The 14,563-nt window shown below is 36.2% G+C and overlaps 1 protein-coding gene across 6 annotated transcripts in view; it reads left to right on the forward strand.

The window, feature by feature from the left end:
* DENND1B (DENN domain containing 1B) overlaps positions 1–14,563 on the forward strand; it is a 266,752-nt gene that overhangs the window by 137,415 nt on the left and 114,774 nt on the right. For all 6 annotated transcript variants that reach the window (XM_013058106.2, XM_004756206.3, XM_004756208.3 and 3 more), the window contains one exon: positions 579–689. In XM_013058106.2, the coding sequence (XP_012913560.1) occupies positions 579–689 (111 nt within the window). The remainder of the gene's footprint in view (positions 1–578; positions 690–14,563) is intronic.

The raw sequence follows: 14,563 nt of genomic DNA on the forward strand, positions 1-14,563 counted from the left end.
GAGCATAGAATAGGTCCGACATGGGATATAAACAAGGAGTTTTCCTTAATAAAGGAACAAAGATCTGCTTTATGAATCCATCTCATCCTTGGGGTGCCTTGTACATAATATGTACTATCAGGCAGTGATGTTGCCTACTGAGTGACTGGCAAACATAAAAAGACTCTGGAATAGCATTTCTCCAAGTTCAGTGTATATAAGAATTATCAGGAATTATTTAAAAAAAGTAAAAGATACTTGGAGCCACACTCTGAAGATTACAATTCAGCAAGTGTACAGTTGGGGCCCGGAAATCAGCTTCTTTTATAAGTACTTGGGGGAGGGAGAGTGGAAAATGTGTGATCTTCTGATTACCCTCTGAGAAATGTTTTCCTGGGGTAGGATTATGTTTCAAATAATAATAGAATGTTATGTGCTTCATGTGGCAGCAGAATAGTATTAAATTTAATTATTTTAATGAATACCATCTTTAATAATAACATCCTTTGAACTTTAAGAGTTGTTGGTAAATGTATAAAATATTTTCCTTCATAATCACCATGAGCTCCAACTTACACGATGACTTTTCAATTGTACAGAGAAATCTTACAGAATATTTTGTTGCCGTGGATGTGAATAACATGCTGCAGCTGTATGCCAGCATGTTACATGAGAGACGCATCATTATTACCTCTAGCAAATTAAGCACTGTAAGTACTTCACACTTCTCCTTTTAAGTAGAACATATTGAGCATTTCACAAAAAGACCCACGAACCTCCGCAGACTTAGAAATATTCTATGTGTACTTATGAGACAATATCTACATACTTTTTTGATATATGGTTTTAATCTGGCTCTTGAAGTACAAAAGTCTGATTTATAGAAAGCCTTCCCAGATGCATTAAGTCAGGTTAATTATTTTTTCTTATCAGGAGATGAGAGTTGGGTTTTTTTTTTTTTCTTTTTAACTCTCCAGAGTTCATTTTAGTGCCTTCTACCATATAAAGAATTCTTAAGAGCTATTATGAGATCTTTATTATTCACTTGTGGCTTTTTCCATTGGAGCTACTTGAAAGAAATCAAGGGGCCATGATAATAGCTGCTATCCTAACCTGGTAATAGGTAGATTCATCTTTGTTGCCAAGTAGTGGTTTGGGAGTAGCTTCTATAATAGTTCTGATTTGGAGGAGCTCTTCAGGCTGATAATAACTTAAAAGTCAAAGTAGCATTCTTTTTTTTTTAATCACAGGTTTTATGCTACTTGCTGAAATGTTCTTTTGGAAGGTCTTCATTACTGTGGTAAAGGCAATGAGAATAGGAGTTTTCTTGGGTCATAGAAAAATATTCAAGAGTATTTTGCTAGGTTTCCTAACCTTTTTTCTATTGTAAACATTAAAATTTTAGTATTTTGACTTAAAAATCTTTAATATAAATTTAAACATAATTTTTAGTAATGTATCAGGTATTTATTAAAACATGTAATGTTCCATAAATTTCCTTTCTTGCAAATTTGGTTAATTGATAAGAATAAGGTAATTTTTTTGGTTTGTTCCCCCATAGTGAAAATGTAAACCTCATTGCATGAAGTTTAGTACGTTAGCAGCAGTTTCAGGAGTCCTGTGGGATATCTATTTAGTCTTTAACAATGAGAAGTGGAGGGTGCCTGGGTGATTCAGTCAAATGTCTGCCTTCAGCTCAGGTCATGATCCCAGGGTGCTGGGATCAAGCCCCGCAACCGGCTCCCTGCTTGGCGAGGAGCCTGCTTTTCTCTCTTCCTCTGTCTGCTGCTCCCCCTACTTGTGCTCTCTTCTCTGTGTCAAAATAAATAAAATCGTAAAAAAAAAAAAAACCAACAAAAAACACAATGAGCAGTGTATTTTTCAACAGGTTAAATGGCCACCCCAGGGCCAAACAGCTAGTTAGGTACAGGTAGTGTGAAACTGGGTGTCCTGATTCTAATTTGGGATTATTTCCATTACTCTACATTTGAAAAAATATGCTTTGAGATTTTGAATTATAATATTCATATGCCCACTTTTCCAAAAATATTGAAAATATATTATTTTATGTATGAAAAACACATTATATGCATTTAAACATGTGATGTAGTATAATCATAGAATAAGCACAAAGTAGTGACACAGTTAATTTGCGCTTTCTTAAAATGATACTGAGAAATTGAATCTGAGTCATTTGGTACTTTTTATATATTTGCTTTTCTGCTATTTTTTTAAAAAAGATTTTTATTTATTTGACAGAGAGAGACAGTGAGAGAGGGAACACAAGCAGGGGGAATAGTAGGGGAGAAGCAGGCCTCCCGTTGAGCAAGGAGCCCTATTTGGGGCTTGATCCCAGAACCCTGGGATCATAACCTGAGCCGAAGGCAGACGCCCAACAACTTAGCCACCAGGCACCCATTTTCTGCTGTTTTTAATTTGCCATTGAAGCAAAACCATTCTTCTCCCCATTCTCTTCCTCCTTATTTTTTAAACATGATTTTTTCAAGATTATAAATAATATTTCTATACGGTTATTGTCCTGAAGATTAAAAAGATTGTACGAACTATCTCAGAGGCCTAGGAACTAAATCTTGTCATGAGACTTGCTATATGCTAGGTGCTTTCTAGGCACTAAGGATCCAGCAGTAAGCAAAGCAAAGCTCAAACACTCTAGGAGCTTATATTGGACTAATGAAACAAAGAAATGAATAAATAAAAGTAGTTGTTACATCTTCTGGTGGTGAGTGCCTAGGGGTAAGTGATAAAGCAAGTGTGTGTGCAGGATGAAGGGTGTGAGGGGCGGGTTTCAGTTTATGTAGAGTGGTCATGGGAAGCTGCTTGAATGGGGTAGTACTGAGCAGAGACCTGAATAATAAAGTGCGGGAGTGAGCTATGGGAATGAATGCACACGCTGCCCTATTTACAAAAACATTTGAAATCAATCTGAGCATATGACTATTGTAAAGGACTGGTGTTCTCTTTATTGCAATTTATAAAGACCTCTTAATAGCTCAGTAACCTCTCTCTGACTCAGTTTCTTCCCATGTAAACTGGGAGAATGGGAGTAACACAAGCTTAATCTCATAGGGCTATAAAGATTGAGTAGATCTAGCTCTGTCTCTATAGTTATATAAACACATATGTATATATATATACATGTGTATAATGCACATATATATATTGTGCTTAGAACTGTATCTGCATAACATTCAATGATTCAGTGATTATTAGCTATAATTTTGTAAAAGACTAGATCTGCACTTTAGAGTAAAAATTAACATGCCTACTGCCCTTTAATTTCATTTGAGTTAAATAATAAAATTATTTTAATAAAGGCTTGGAATTATTCAGGGAGTTGTTTTTATGTTTAAGGTGAACTTCTTCTGCCAATCGTTTGAAAATTCATAGAAACTTGATGGTGATGTCACTTATACGTTACCATCTTTGTTTTGGTTCATTCCTGGGGACAGTAGGACTGATAAAAGAAACATAATTCAAGCTTGCTTTCAGGATCTCCTTACCCTTACTATGTGGGAGAAGCTGTTTTACTTGAATCTATCTTGAAAAATTCATGTGTATGTATATATCTTCCGTAAATTCCATGCATAGTAACATTTAAGGTCAAACACTAGTACTATAACATAAATTAGAAATAAGCTATTTTTTTAGGAAGAATTCAGTGAAATGTCTGAAACAACCAAGGAAGGAATAGTTAAAGTGTTAATGAATTGACTTGCTTTTAAGCATTTTACATTCTTATTTTATATACTGTGAAGACAATGCTGTATTTAGTAATAATACAAGACATTTTACCCATTTTTCATATTTTGAATTTATAGCCAAAATTTTAACAATTAGAAGAACATATATAGCTTAAGGTGTCTTTACATTTATAATTTTATTATGATTTTAAGAATTTTGTATGTATGAGTTTACTCTTCAACACCATAATTTGTTAGAATCATAGTTGTCAACCGTATAGCTTGCTGGGTATTTCAGTGATGATACAATGATAGAGAATCAGATTGCTTTAAGGTCCCTTTCCTTAGGTACCATTTGTAGTTAAAATTAGAATTTGTAATTTAGAGAGGTAAACTTTAAAATAAAAAAATAATTTTGAGATATGTTAGCAAAACTATCAAGAATAATGATATGTTTAAATTTTTCATGAATTCCCTCCATATTAAAGTGTGGTATTTTTTATTTTTTTTTAAGTCTTTATGTAAATTCCAGTTAGTTAACATACAGTGTAATATTAGTCTCAGGTGTAGAATTTAGTGATTTGTCAGTTACATGTGCCACTCGGTGCTTATCACAGGTACCCTCCTTAATGCCCATCACATTTTTATCCCACCCACTCCCTAAAGTGTGGTGTTTTGTTAGGACCCATTATTACATTGTGTTTTATTTAAATTTAATGAATTGGGACATAAACAAGTTAGTGTTTATTCTATTGATATATACACTATCAAGTTCACACAGAAGCATTCCTGTAACCCTGAACAAGAACACTGATTTTATACATGCTGTAGGCAGGCCCTAGATGTTTAAGCCCCAAGTGCATCTCTGGTAGACTAGCAGAACATCATACCAAAGTCTCATGTATTCAAAGCAAAGGAATAAATCATGATATTACAAGAGTATATTAGTTGACTTATTGCTGTTTTGTGACCAGAGGTAGAGAACATTGCTGTTTAAAGTCATGTCATTGGTTCTCAAATCAGTCAGGCATGAAGTCTTGTCATATGCCTCTATAATTGTACCTCACCAGACTTTCTTTAACTAGTCAGCTGGGGCTGTGCATTTTGTCTCAAACACCCGGCTGGCCAGCATCTGACAGGAGCTTTCTCATCATCCTGTCAGTAATATGTTAACTAGAGTGTATCTTTGTGGCCTGTAGAAGCAGGTGGAAGAGATGCTTCTCTTTAAAGCAGATGTCTAAATGTTAGCTACTATTTTGACCAATATTTAGCTGGTAAATATCACCCTCTTAAAGTCTATAAGCACATTAGTTACAGAGATTGGACTGTAGAGTACATGTTCTTTCTGGAATAATTAGAACAAGCAATATGCTCTGAGTACTGGAATTGTGTTAATAAACTGTAATTTCTTCCTTTGTTATAGTTGCCCCCAGGCATTTAAGCATATGCTTTTCTCTCCTTCTCTCATTAATTCCATCAAGGGCATATGCAAAAAGAAATCTTGTGGTCTCTGGAAAATCGGCTATTAAAATGTAGATTTTATAGGTTTAGACTGAAGGGGAATCCAGAGGATTTTAACCTCTCCATCTGCATTTTACATATTCTTGATTTGTCTTTTAATGGTGCCACCTGTATCAGCATTTATTCTGAAACCTGAAGCACAGAGAATCTTCTTGCAGATTAAGAATTGAACAGTTGGTGAGAGAACAAAGATTACCCAGGTCTACTTCCTACTTAAGACTATTGAAGTGTGCTTGTGCCCCTTGTGTTTTTAACGCTGCAGCACAGTGGTGCAGTTAAAAATTGCTATGAAGACCTTTCAGAGAGAGATTCTAGGAACAATTTTTAGATTTTTAAATTCTTCCCAAAGCCCATAGCAACCAATTATGTCAGCTGAAACTACAGATAAGAATTCTCTTTACCAGTGTATTATTTGACATGTATACCATTCTTCTGAACATTGTATTTTCATTGGGTGCTAAATGAATGTGACTGGAGTGTGGAAATAGGACTGTTGTGGTTGTCTGGTGGCACCGTGTTGGAAGATATGTATGCAGGTCAGTCAGAGGAAACCTCTAAGCAGGAGAACTGGAGGTTGTGTATCTTCCAGCTCCTGTGGTAATAGGCATGCTGTTCTTCACAGAAACAAGCATGTATTTCTGCTCTAAGGTTTAGTCGACTTGTCCCCTAAAAGTAAACAATTGGCTTTTAATTTAAATATCTGTTTTTAATGTAACAGTTGTGTTCTTATCTAAGGGACATATTGTCAATCACTATGTTCTCCGAGTTTTGTTCCTACAACTACAAACAACCTCAAGATTTTAGTTTACTGTAGTATTTTCTATCTGAAATGACTGAATTTTGTGCTGTTCATGATTCTCAGTCTTAAGTATAGGAAAAGTTTTATATATATATTGTTTGTTTCCTTAGTAAAACTACTGAGAGCAATTGGTTTATTTTTAAATGTACCTTCTATATTTATGTTTATGCACAGTATATTTGTGTGTGTGTGTGTGTTTATGTTTTGTATTTTGCATTTTGTAGTTAGGCAAGTTTTTCTATTCTGATGAAATGTCCTAGATTATATTCCCTTATCCTGCAGTGGGACTGATTTGGGGATTTACCCCTCCATCTCATCTTTTTCCCCTACCTACCTCCTTGGTCCTTTCTTCTTTGACCCCTGTTCTTCATTCCTTTGCCCATTGCCTTAGTTCAGGCAGTTGTCACTTCCCACAAATACTATTTTCAGATTATGAGTTATGAACGTGTTAGCATTTTCTCCATTTACATAAAAGGATGGTGATGACGAAAGGAGTAGTTATAGGTAAGAATTATGTAGTGCATTCTATGACCTAGTTGTTCTTTAACTTAATCATCACTTACTATAAACTCAGGGAAGGAACCTTATTTGATTCATTCACTACAGTAAACCTACCTCTTAGGATAGTGCTGATACCTAGTAGGTTTCTAACAATAATTTTTTGAGTCCGTGCCTGAAGCTGCACTTTTTTGGGTCTTCCTCTCATATGTTTAGAATGCTCCCATCTTCATTCCTCTGAATGTTTCCCAGAATCTGGTTTGCTCTTTAAAGTTCTAGTTTCTGTCGGTAACTTCTGTTTATCTTTCACCCCAGAACTACTGTAGTACTTACCACATACTTTCTCTTAAGTTAGAATTATAAGTAAATTTGTTGAACTCTAGTATGAGATATTTATCTCTTTAAAGGTTAGAATCATGGTTTGTGTCTGTTGTGTGTGTGTATATATGTGAGTGTATTTTTAAATGGATTTAATCTTTTAAATTGTGGATAACAGAAAAAGGTTTAAAATAAAATTTTTTATTAATTATGAAATATGAAGTGTCCATCTGATACTAAAAATGCCAGAGTAGAATTCTGTCTTTTTGACAAGTAAAAATGTGTCTGATTGTTCCTATGACAACTTGGCTCTTTAAATAACAGTAATAATAAAGATTTCATAGATTCTGAAATCTATGAAGTTAGTTAGAGGCTAACTTGTAAGTTAGAGGCTAATCTCCATGTAGGCTTTGTCTTTTATTTTTTATTTTTATTTTTAAAGATTTTATTTATTTATCAGAGAGAGAGGGCGAGAGAGCAAGCACAGGCAGACAGAATGGCAGGCAGAGGCAGAGGGAGAAGCAGGCTCCCTGCCGAGCAAGGAGTCCGATGCGGGACTCTATCCCAGGACGCTGGGATCATGACCTGAGCTGAAGGCAGCTGCTTAACCAACTGAGCCACCCAGGCGTCCCAGGCTTTGTCTTTTAAAAGAAGATTTGTGTTTAGCCATTTTCTACTAGAATCTTTTAATTTTTTAGAAAGTCTTTGTCTAAATGGTAATTTTTTAGGGAAAAACTTAATACATCTTGATCTCTTTTCAGCTTTATTAGTTTCTCTTGCTGTACTGCTTCTGTTCAGCCTGTATAGGAACATGGTTTGGTATCTTTTGGCCTTCATATAGTCCTAGGTAGAAAACATACTGTTTTCTCCCTATGAAGATGTTTATTTCTTCATTCAATAAACTATTTCTTATTTATGGAGTACCTAATTCATGTCAGACAGTGTTCTACAAGGAAGGTAATGAGGTCATGGCATCTGTAGCAGTCTGAGTCCAATAAAGTGAGAGAAAGTACACAGTAATTTGATCAAGAAAAGTTTAACATGAAGAATGTAAAGCTGAGGCAAGGGGTTGGAGTGCCAAGAGATGAGCGAGCTTGCAGCGAAGAGAACGTTGGAGAACACAGGCACAGCAGATGTAAAGCAACCAGTACCCTTAGGGCCGAGGTAGAGTACCCAAGGAAGGAGCCCCACCCAGGCCTGCGATTGAGACCCTCTTGAGGAGGGTGGAACCATGACTCATTAGATGGCAGAGAAGTTGTTGTGGTGCTACACTGGCAGAATTTTTGGAAATACACCCTTTGGGTGACAGGCGTCATTCTTTCAAACTTGCTGGAAAGCCTCTTTAGGGATAATGAGGAATCTGTTCAGAGAGATACCTCATTGACAACACACTGCTGTGAGCCCACCTGAAAGGAAGAAAGCAGGCCCTTGACAAGCAACAGGTTGACAGGAACCTGCTGGGTAAGTATACTGGAACCAGGAACCCAAACCCTTGCTTCCTGAAATGTCTCTTCAGTGTCCTTTCCTGACAAACCTTAACATGATGCCAGCTGTTAAAAAGAATAAATATCTAAATGACACAGATCTGTTTTCAAAGACCACACAATAAAGGGTGAATTGGGCAATAAATTGATAACTGGTATAGTCCATCCCTTTGGATATTCAATTTCTGTTTATACTCTTCTAAACACATTTGTACTTCTATACAACAACAGGACATGTTCGTAGCTATTAAGATATAGTTATCCTTTTTGCAAATGTAGACATTTCCCAAAATGAGGAAGAGCAGTCCCAAGAGCCATTATAATCATGTCTTCAAATTTAATTGCAATATATTTAAATTTCTGTTAATCACTAACAACACACATAGAAAATAAAAATGAGAGATAGAGGGAAAAAATGGTTAGCAGATAAAAATGAACACATGCATATGAAAGGCAAATAAACAATATGCAAAGCTACTGTGACCTCTGTTTGTATAACTAATCATGAGACAATATTGGTATTAATAGCTTACTTGTTTCATTACCCATTCCATATCTTCCTCACCCTCAGCCAGAACCTCAGCTAGTTGAGTTTACCTGGTATAATGACATGAACTTTCATTTATAAGAGGTCTGAATCCTCAATAGTTCTGCTTTTTTTTTTTTTCTTAATGATTGCTGTAGTTTTCCATTAACCTTTTTCTATTAGGCATAGAAAGAGGTATCGCAAAGAACCTCCCAGTTCCAGACATAGTCCTTTTTGCCTCTTTTGTGTAGAAGCAAACCAGTTTCGCTTTGGTTATTGAGATCAATCAGCCAGTAGATCAACCCCAACTTTTAGCCCGTTAGTTCAGTGACATTGGGGCCTATAATGGCCAGGTGTCAATATCTTTTTCCAATTCACATGGAAACATTTCTCTGTCGGGAGGTAAGATCTCCAAACCAGAAGAGTTCTAAACTACTGAGACTGGAAATAGAATTTATGCAAGTAGGTTATTAAGTGTAATAATGAAATGGCCACTCCCCTTCCACCCATTGATTCCTGGTCCCATGTATTCTGGCTATAGGAGAAATAATACCATAAAGTGCTTTCTGACTTAAAGCATATCCTGCATCATGTAAAATAGAATCCTACCCTTTATGGATATAATAATACCAGCTGGTACCATGACTGAGTCTTCAGTAAGCCATTCCACTTTTCAGTTAGGCCAGTTCCTTCTGGGTTGTAAATATGGGTAAGACTAGTTAGTTTAATGGTCATGAACCCATAGCTTTACTTACTTTGCAATTAAATGAATACCTTGATGAGGTCCAGTGCTGTACAGAAGGCAATGCTGATGGATATGTTATTCTATGCATCTAGTGATTTTGGTTCCTGGCAGAAGCATTATAGTCAGAGAAGACCTTATCCAGATTATTTATTTCCAGGAGGATGGACTTACGCCTCCTCCTTGATGGAAGAGTTCTGGTGTAATTAACGGGCCCCTGGGTAGCTTGTTGATTGCCCTGGGCGGTTATCTCCCCAGAAGGATTCTGCCACAAAATTACCTGAACAAGCTACCAGGTATTACTGCTGGGTGTTACTGGCCACTGTGTACTGGAGAAGCCTAGCCCTGTAGGATCCTGCCTGAGAGCACACTGGAACCAGGAAGCCAAAGTCCTTTCCTCCTGCGGTGTATTCCCAGTGTCCTGTACTGACTGAGTTCTTCTTTGTCTTCTATTAACATTAGGCTATCTGGTAAAAGAGAAAAGCACCAAGAAAAATACCATTATCACAGATGGGTAGCAAAGAGTGAATTTGGAGCTAATGGGCAATATGTGAAGGGCACAGCTTCCATGAATCAGCTATTTTATTTGATTTCCTACTGTATTATATAAAGAGTAGAAAAGGAAGACCTTTAATTGGAAGGAAATATTTAACATTGGTAAATTTTTCCAAAGACCAAGTATAACAGTATTGATTTATTCATTTGTACATTGATATTATTATTTACCAGGTATTATGTATTGGCAATTTCAAAGTTATTAATTAGAATCATAAATATAAATTAAAACATAAATCATGTCAGTGAATCAAGGCCAGTCAATGTGATAAGAACTCTAATATGGGAAATGTAAGAGGGAGAGTAGTAGATTAAAAAGTTTACTTCAGGATGACACTGGTTCTTGAAAGGAGTTGACATCTTGTGTAGGAAATATATACTTATTTAACATATCTCTGTATGTGTGTGTGTGAAAAGAGAGAAAAGTTGTGCTATGTAATGTAGTTGGAGAGATAAGTAATAGCCAGATTGTGTAGAAACATGTTTGCTAACTTAAGGGACTTGGATTTTATCCGACAGATTGTGGGGAGGCAAATGAGGTACATAATATGACCAGTTTTGTTTTGGGAAAGATAACACTGGTGGCATTATAAAAGAAAAAAATGGGGTAGGGAAATTCCTTCTAATAGGAGTCCAGTTAAAAGGCTGTGCAGTAATAAAAGCAAGGGGTGACTCGCTTCTACAGTAGAACAGAGACCGTAAGAGGAAGATGAAGTTGGGTTTTAGGAACATTTCTAAGGAAACTTCTGTTGGATATAGAGTCTGTTTGAAAGTAGGTAAGGAACAGGGAGAAGTGTAGAATGACTCACAAAGGACCAGTCTTCATGAGGTATTTGTTTAGTTGCTGTCTAATGGTAGTGGGCTTGATATCATTTAATTACCAGTAAATTGCAACTAATTATGGGTGTGTGTGCATATAAATATTCACATGACTGTAGATGCTTATATAAATGTTCATATATAGATGTACATATTTAAATACATTTGATGAGCATGCTAAACATACATGTATATGTATGTTAAGTACACATGAGAATATTATATACAATTTTAATATTAAAATATTTAGTATATGTGTGTAATTATTCATTCTTATTTAATTATATATGCCTTACAAATTAAGAGCTATTTAATTCCATTTATAAAGATTTAGAACTTCCTTTGTGATTGCTTTGCAATTGTGATTGTCTTTTTTCTAATTGCTAATAGTTTGCAACCAGTTTTATTTTGTTCCTGGTAAGGGATATTTTTAAATTTTGATTTTCAGAAATGCCCAGTAGTTAAAAAGAGTATCAGCCAATTGGATTTCTTTATTGGTTGTTTACAGTATTACTCTACCCCAAGATATGGTAGCAGAGCAATTATATTAGTAATATCTTCTAAATTAGAGATTTGTGTTTCTTTCCTGACTACTTAACAAAGAAATTAGACTTCATATAAGCCATTTAACTTTTTTCCTGCAGTTTCGTGTTTAAAAAATGAAAGAATTGAGCAAGAAAGATCCTTTTTACCTATTAAATGCAGTCATTCTTTAATTGTAGTATTTATTTCTTAAATAATTGCCAAATTATGTAGTCTTTATGTAATTCACATGAACTTCTTAACTCATAATCCTTTAGAATTCAGTATCTATGAGTTTTTTTTTTTTTAAGATTTTATTTATTTATTTGACAGACAGAGATCACAAGTAGGCAGAGAGGCAGGCAGAGAGAGGAGGAAGCAGGCTCCCTGCAGAGCAGAAAGCCCAATGCGGGGCTCGATCCCAGGACCCTGGGATCATGACCCGAGCTGAGGGCAGAGGCTTAACCCACTGAGCCACCCAGGCGCCCCAGTATCTATGAGTTTTTGAGGAGAGAAGATAGATGGATGCATTTGAGCAATGTTGTAGATTAGACTGCTAAACTTTGGTGGAAAGGTAGATGGGCCTTTTTTAGGAAAAACAAAACTGGTATTGAATCAACTTTGAGAGCGAGAAGTAGAAAGCAAAACTTCCTTAGTAATAAGGAAAAGTTATGTAGGGGAAGAAATTTGTTTTAAGCCTATGGCATATATGCGTAATGTGACCGCTACAGAGAGCCGAAAAGTCGAGGAGAGTTGGTGTGACTGTAATGGTAGTTTATAGAGGGTAGCTAGAAGGCAGACTCCCTAAGGGAAGAAATTTTTGTCTCTTTTGTTCATTACCATATCCCCAGAACCAATAATAACTGGCACGTGTTTGGTGTCCCATTTACTAGTTATATGATCTTGGGAAATTTGTTTAACTTTCCCTCAGTTTCCGCATCTGTAAAATCATTAAAAGAATAAATACATAAAAGAAGTAAGTGAGCAGAAAAATTTAAAGTTGTTTGGCTAGGAAAAGCTAATGAACTAGTGATCAAATGTGAGATGATGAAAACTCTTTAAAGGACTTGTGTATGACGGAAAGAGATTAGTTTAGGTTGATTTTTTAGCAATTAAGTGGCAGAATTTGCCATCCCAATAGAATGAAAAAAGAGAATGAAATATAGAATAATATTTTAGTATAAACATTAAAAATGTGCAAATACTGTCTTTTTTCATTATATAAAATTGCAGTTTTTTCCAAATATTTTCTTACAGCTGTCACTTGATTTAAATTTTAGAATTTTGCTTGGGTAAGAATATATTTTTTACAGATTTATTTATTTATTTATTTTTTGAGAGAGAGATAGAGAAAGAGAAAATATGAGTGGGGTGGGGGAGAGGGATAAGAAGAGAGAATCCTCAGGTGGACTGCCTGTTGAGCACAGAGTCTGGACAGTGTGTGTGTGTGTGTGTGTGTGTGTGTGTTGGCGGTTGATCCCAGGACTCTAAGATTGTGACTTGAGCTGAAATCAAGAGTCAGATGCTTAACCAATTGAGCCACCCAGGCACCCCTCCAGTAAGAGTATTTTATAGTTTGGATAACTTTGTAGTTGTCAGATACCCTACTGCTACTTCTTTTGGTCTAAACTATTATTTTATTTTATTTTTTAAAGATCTTATTTATTTATTTGACAGATCACAAGTAGGCAGAAAGACAGGCAGAGAGAGGGGAGAAGCCCGATGCGGGGCTCGATCCCAGCACCCTGGGATCATGACCTGAGCCGAAGGCAGAGGCTTTAACCCATTGAGCCACCCAGGCGCCCCTGGTCTAAACTTTTAAATGGGAGTGTAAATTAAACATGTTTAAACAGATGGTTTCTTTATGCTTTCCACTAATTTTTTTTCATTCCATGAGGAATTTATCACATTCCCATCTGCAGCAATTTATTCTGTATACCTTTAGTTATTTATAGTGCATAAATTTCTGAATTAAATATTGATTCAGTTAAAAATCAAATGAAGTCTCTAATCTATATTTCTTGGGTTTTGTGCATAAATACATTCGTAGGGGACATAAATCTGCCCCTCAATAATTCATATAGAACTTTAGCTGAAGTGAATAGAATTTATCCATAAGAATGAGGCATAGTCTACGAGATATGGGAATGACTTTGTGTCCATATGAGAGCTTTACTTGTAAAGTGTGTTGAGTTTGAATTGTGCTGTTTTCATTGTGGTCGTCACACTAGATGGGTTGTTTACCTGTGGTCTCTTTGGGAATCTGGTAATGCTGTTTCCCCTTCCCCCAAAATACATGTCTATTTAATTGCTTAAAACATTGCCTCGTTTTATTAGTGGCTGATTTCCTCTAATAAATATAGTTTGACTTTAAGAAAATGGAATGAATGTGATTTTATATCATGAAGGGAAAGAACTTTAGTTTGGCTTCCAACTAAGTATTCTTGCAGATCCAAACTGAGATGATAACTGGTAGAATTTTTATCAATTATCTTTTCAACATTTGAGAGAATCTGTTCCATTGGTTTCCTGCTGAAGTTGCCCACTATGATGCCTGAGGAAAGTTTTAGAAATTGGATCTCAGTCACAGACCTCAACTATTTCTTACAAAGGTCAGGTGTTCTTGTTAGTGGAGTGTAAAGACGCATTCTTCACCATATAACTAAGATAGAATATTTTCAGCCAGTAGATGTTATTCGGAGCCCCATAATGATGGGAATTTGGGGTTGTTTTTATTAAAGATTTTTGTTTATTTATTTGACAGAGAGAGATCACAAATAGGCAGATAGGCAGAGAGAGAGGGGGAAGCAGGCTCCCTGCTGAGCAGAGAGGCTCAGCAAGGCTCAATCCCTGGGCCCTGAGATCATGACCTGAGCCAAAGGCAGAGGCTTAACCCACTGAGCCATCCAGGCGCCCCAGTGATGGGAATTTTGAATGCTTGTGTATCAAAAAGCAGTTTAGGGACGCCTGGGTGGCTCAGTCGGTTAAGTGTCTGCCTTCAGCTCAGGTCATGACCCCAGGGTCGTCCTTGCTCAGCAAGGAGCCTGCTTCTCCCTCGGCCTGCTGCTCCCCTTGCTTGGGTTCTCTCTCTCGCTCTCT

Source organism: Mustela putorius, unplaced genomic scaffold, assembly GCF_011764305.1.
Source record: "Mustela putorius furo isolate JIRA1106 unplaced genomic scaffold, ASM1176430v1.1 tig00001012_pilon_pilon_pilon, whole genome shotgun sequence".
NCBI classification, from domain to species: Eukaryota; Metazoa; Chordata; class Mammalia; order Carnivora; family Mustelidae; genus Mustela; species Mustela putorius.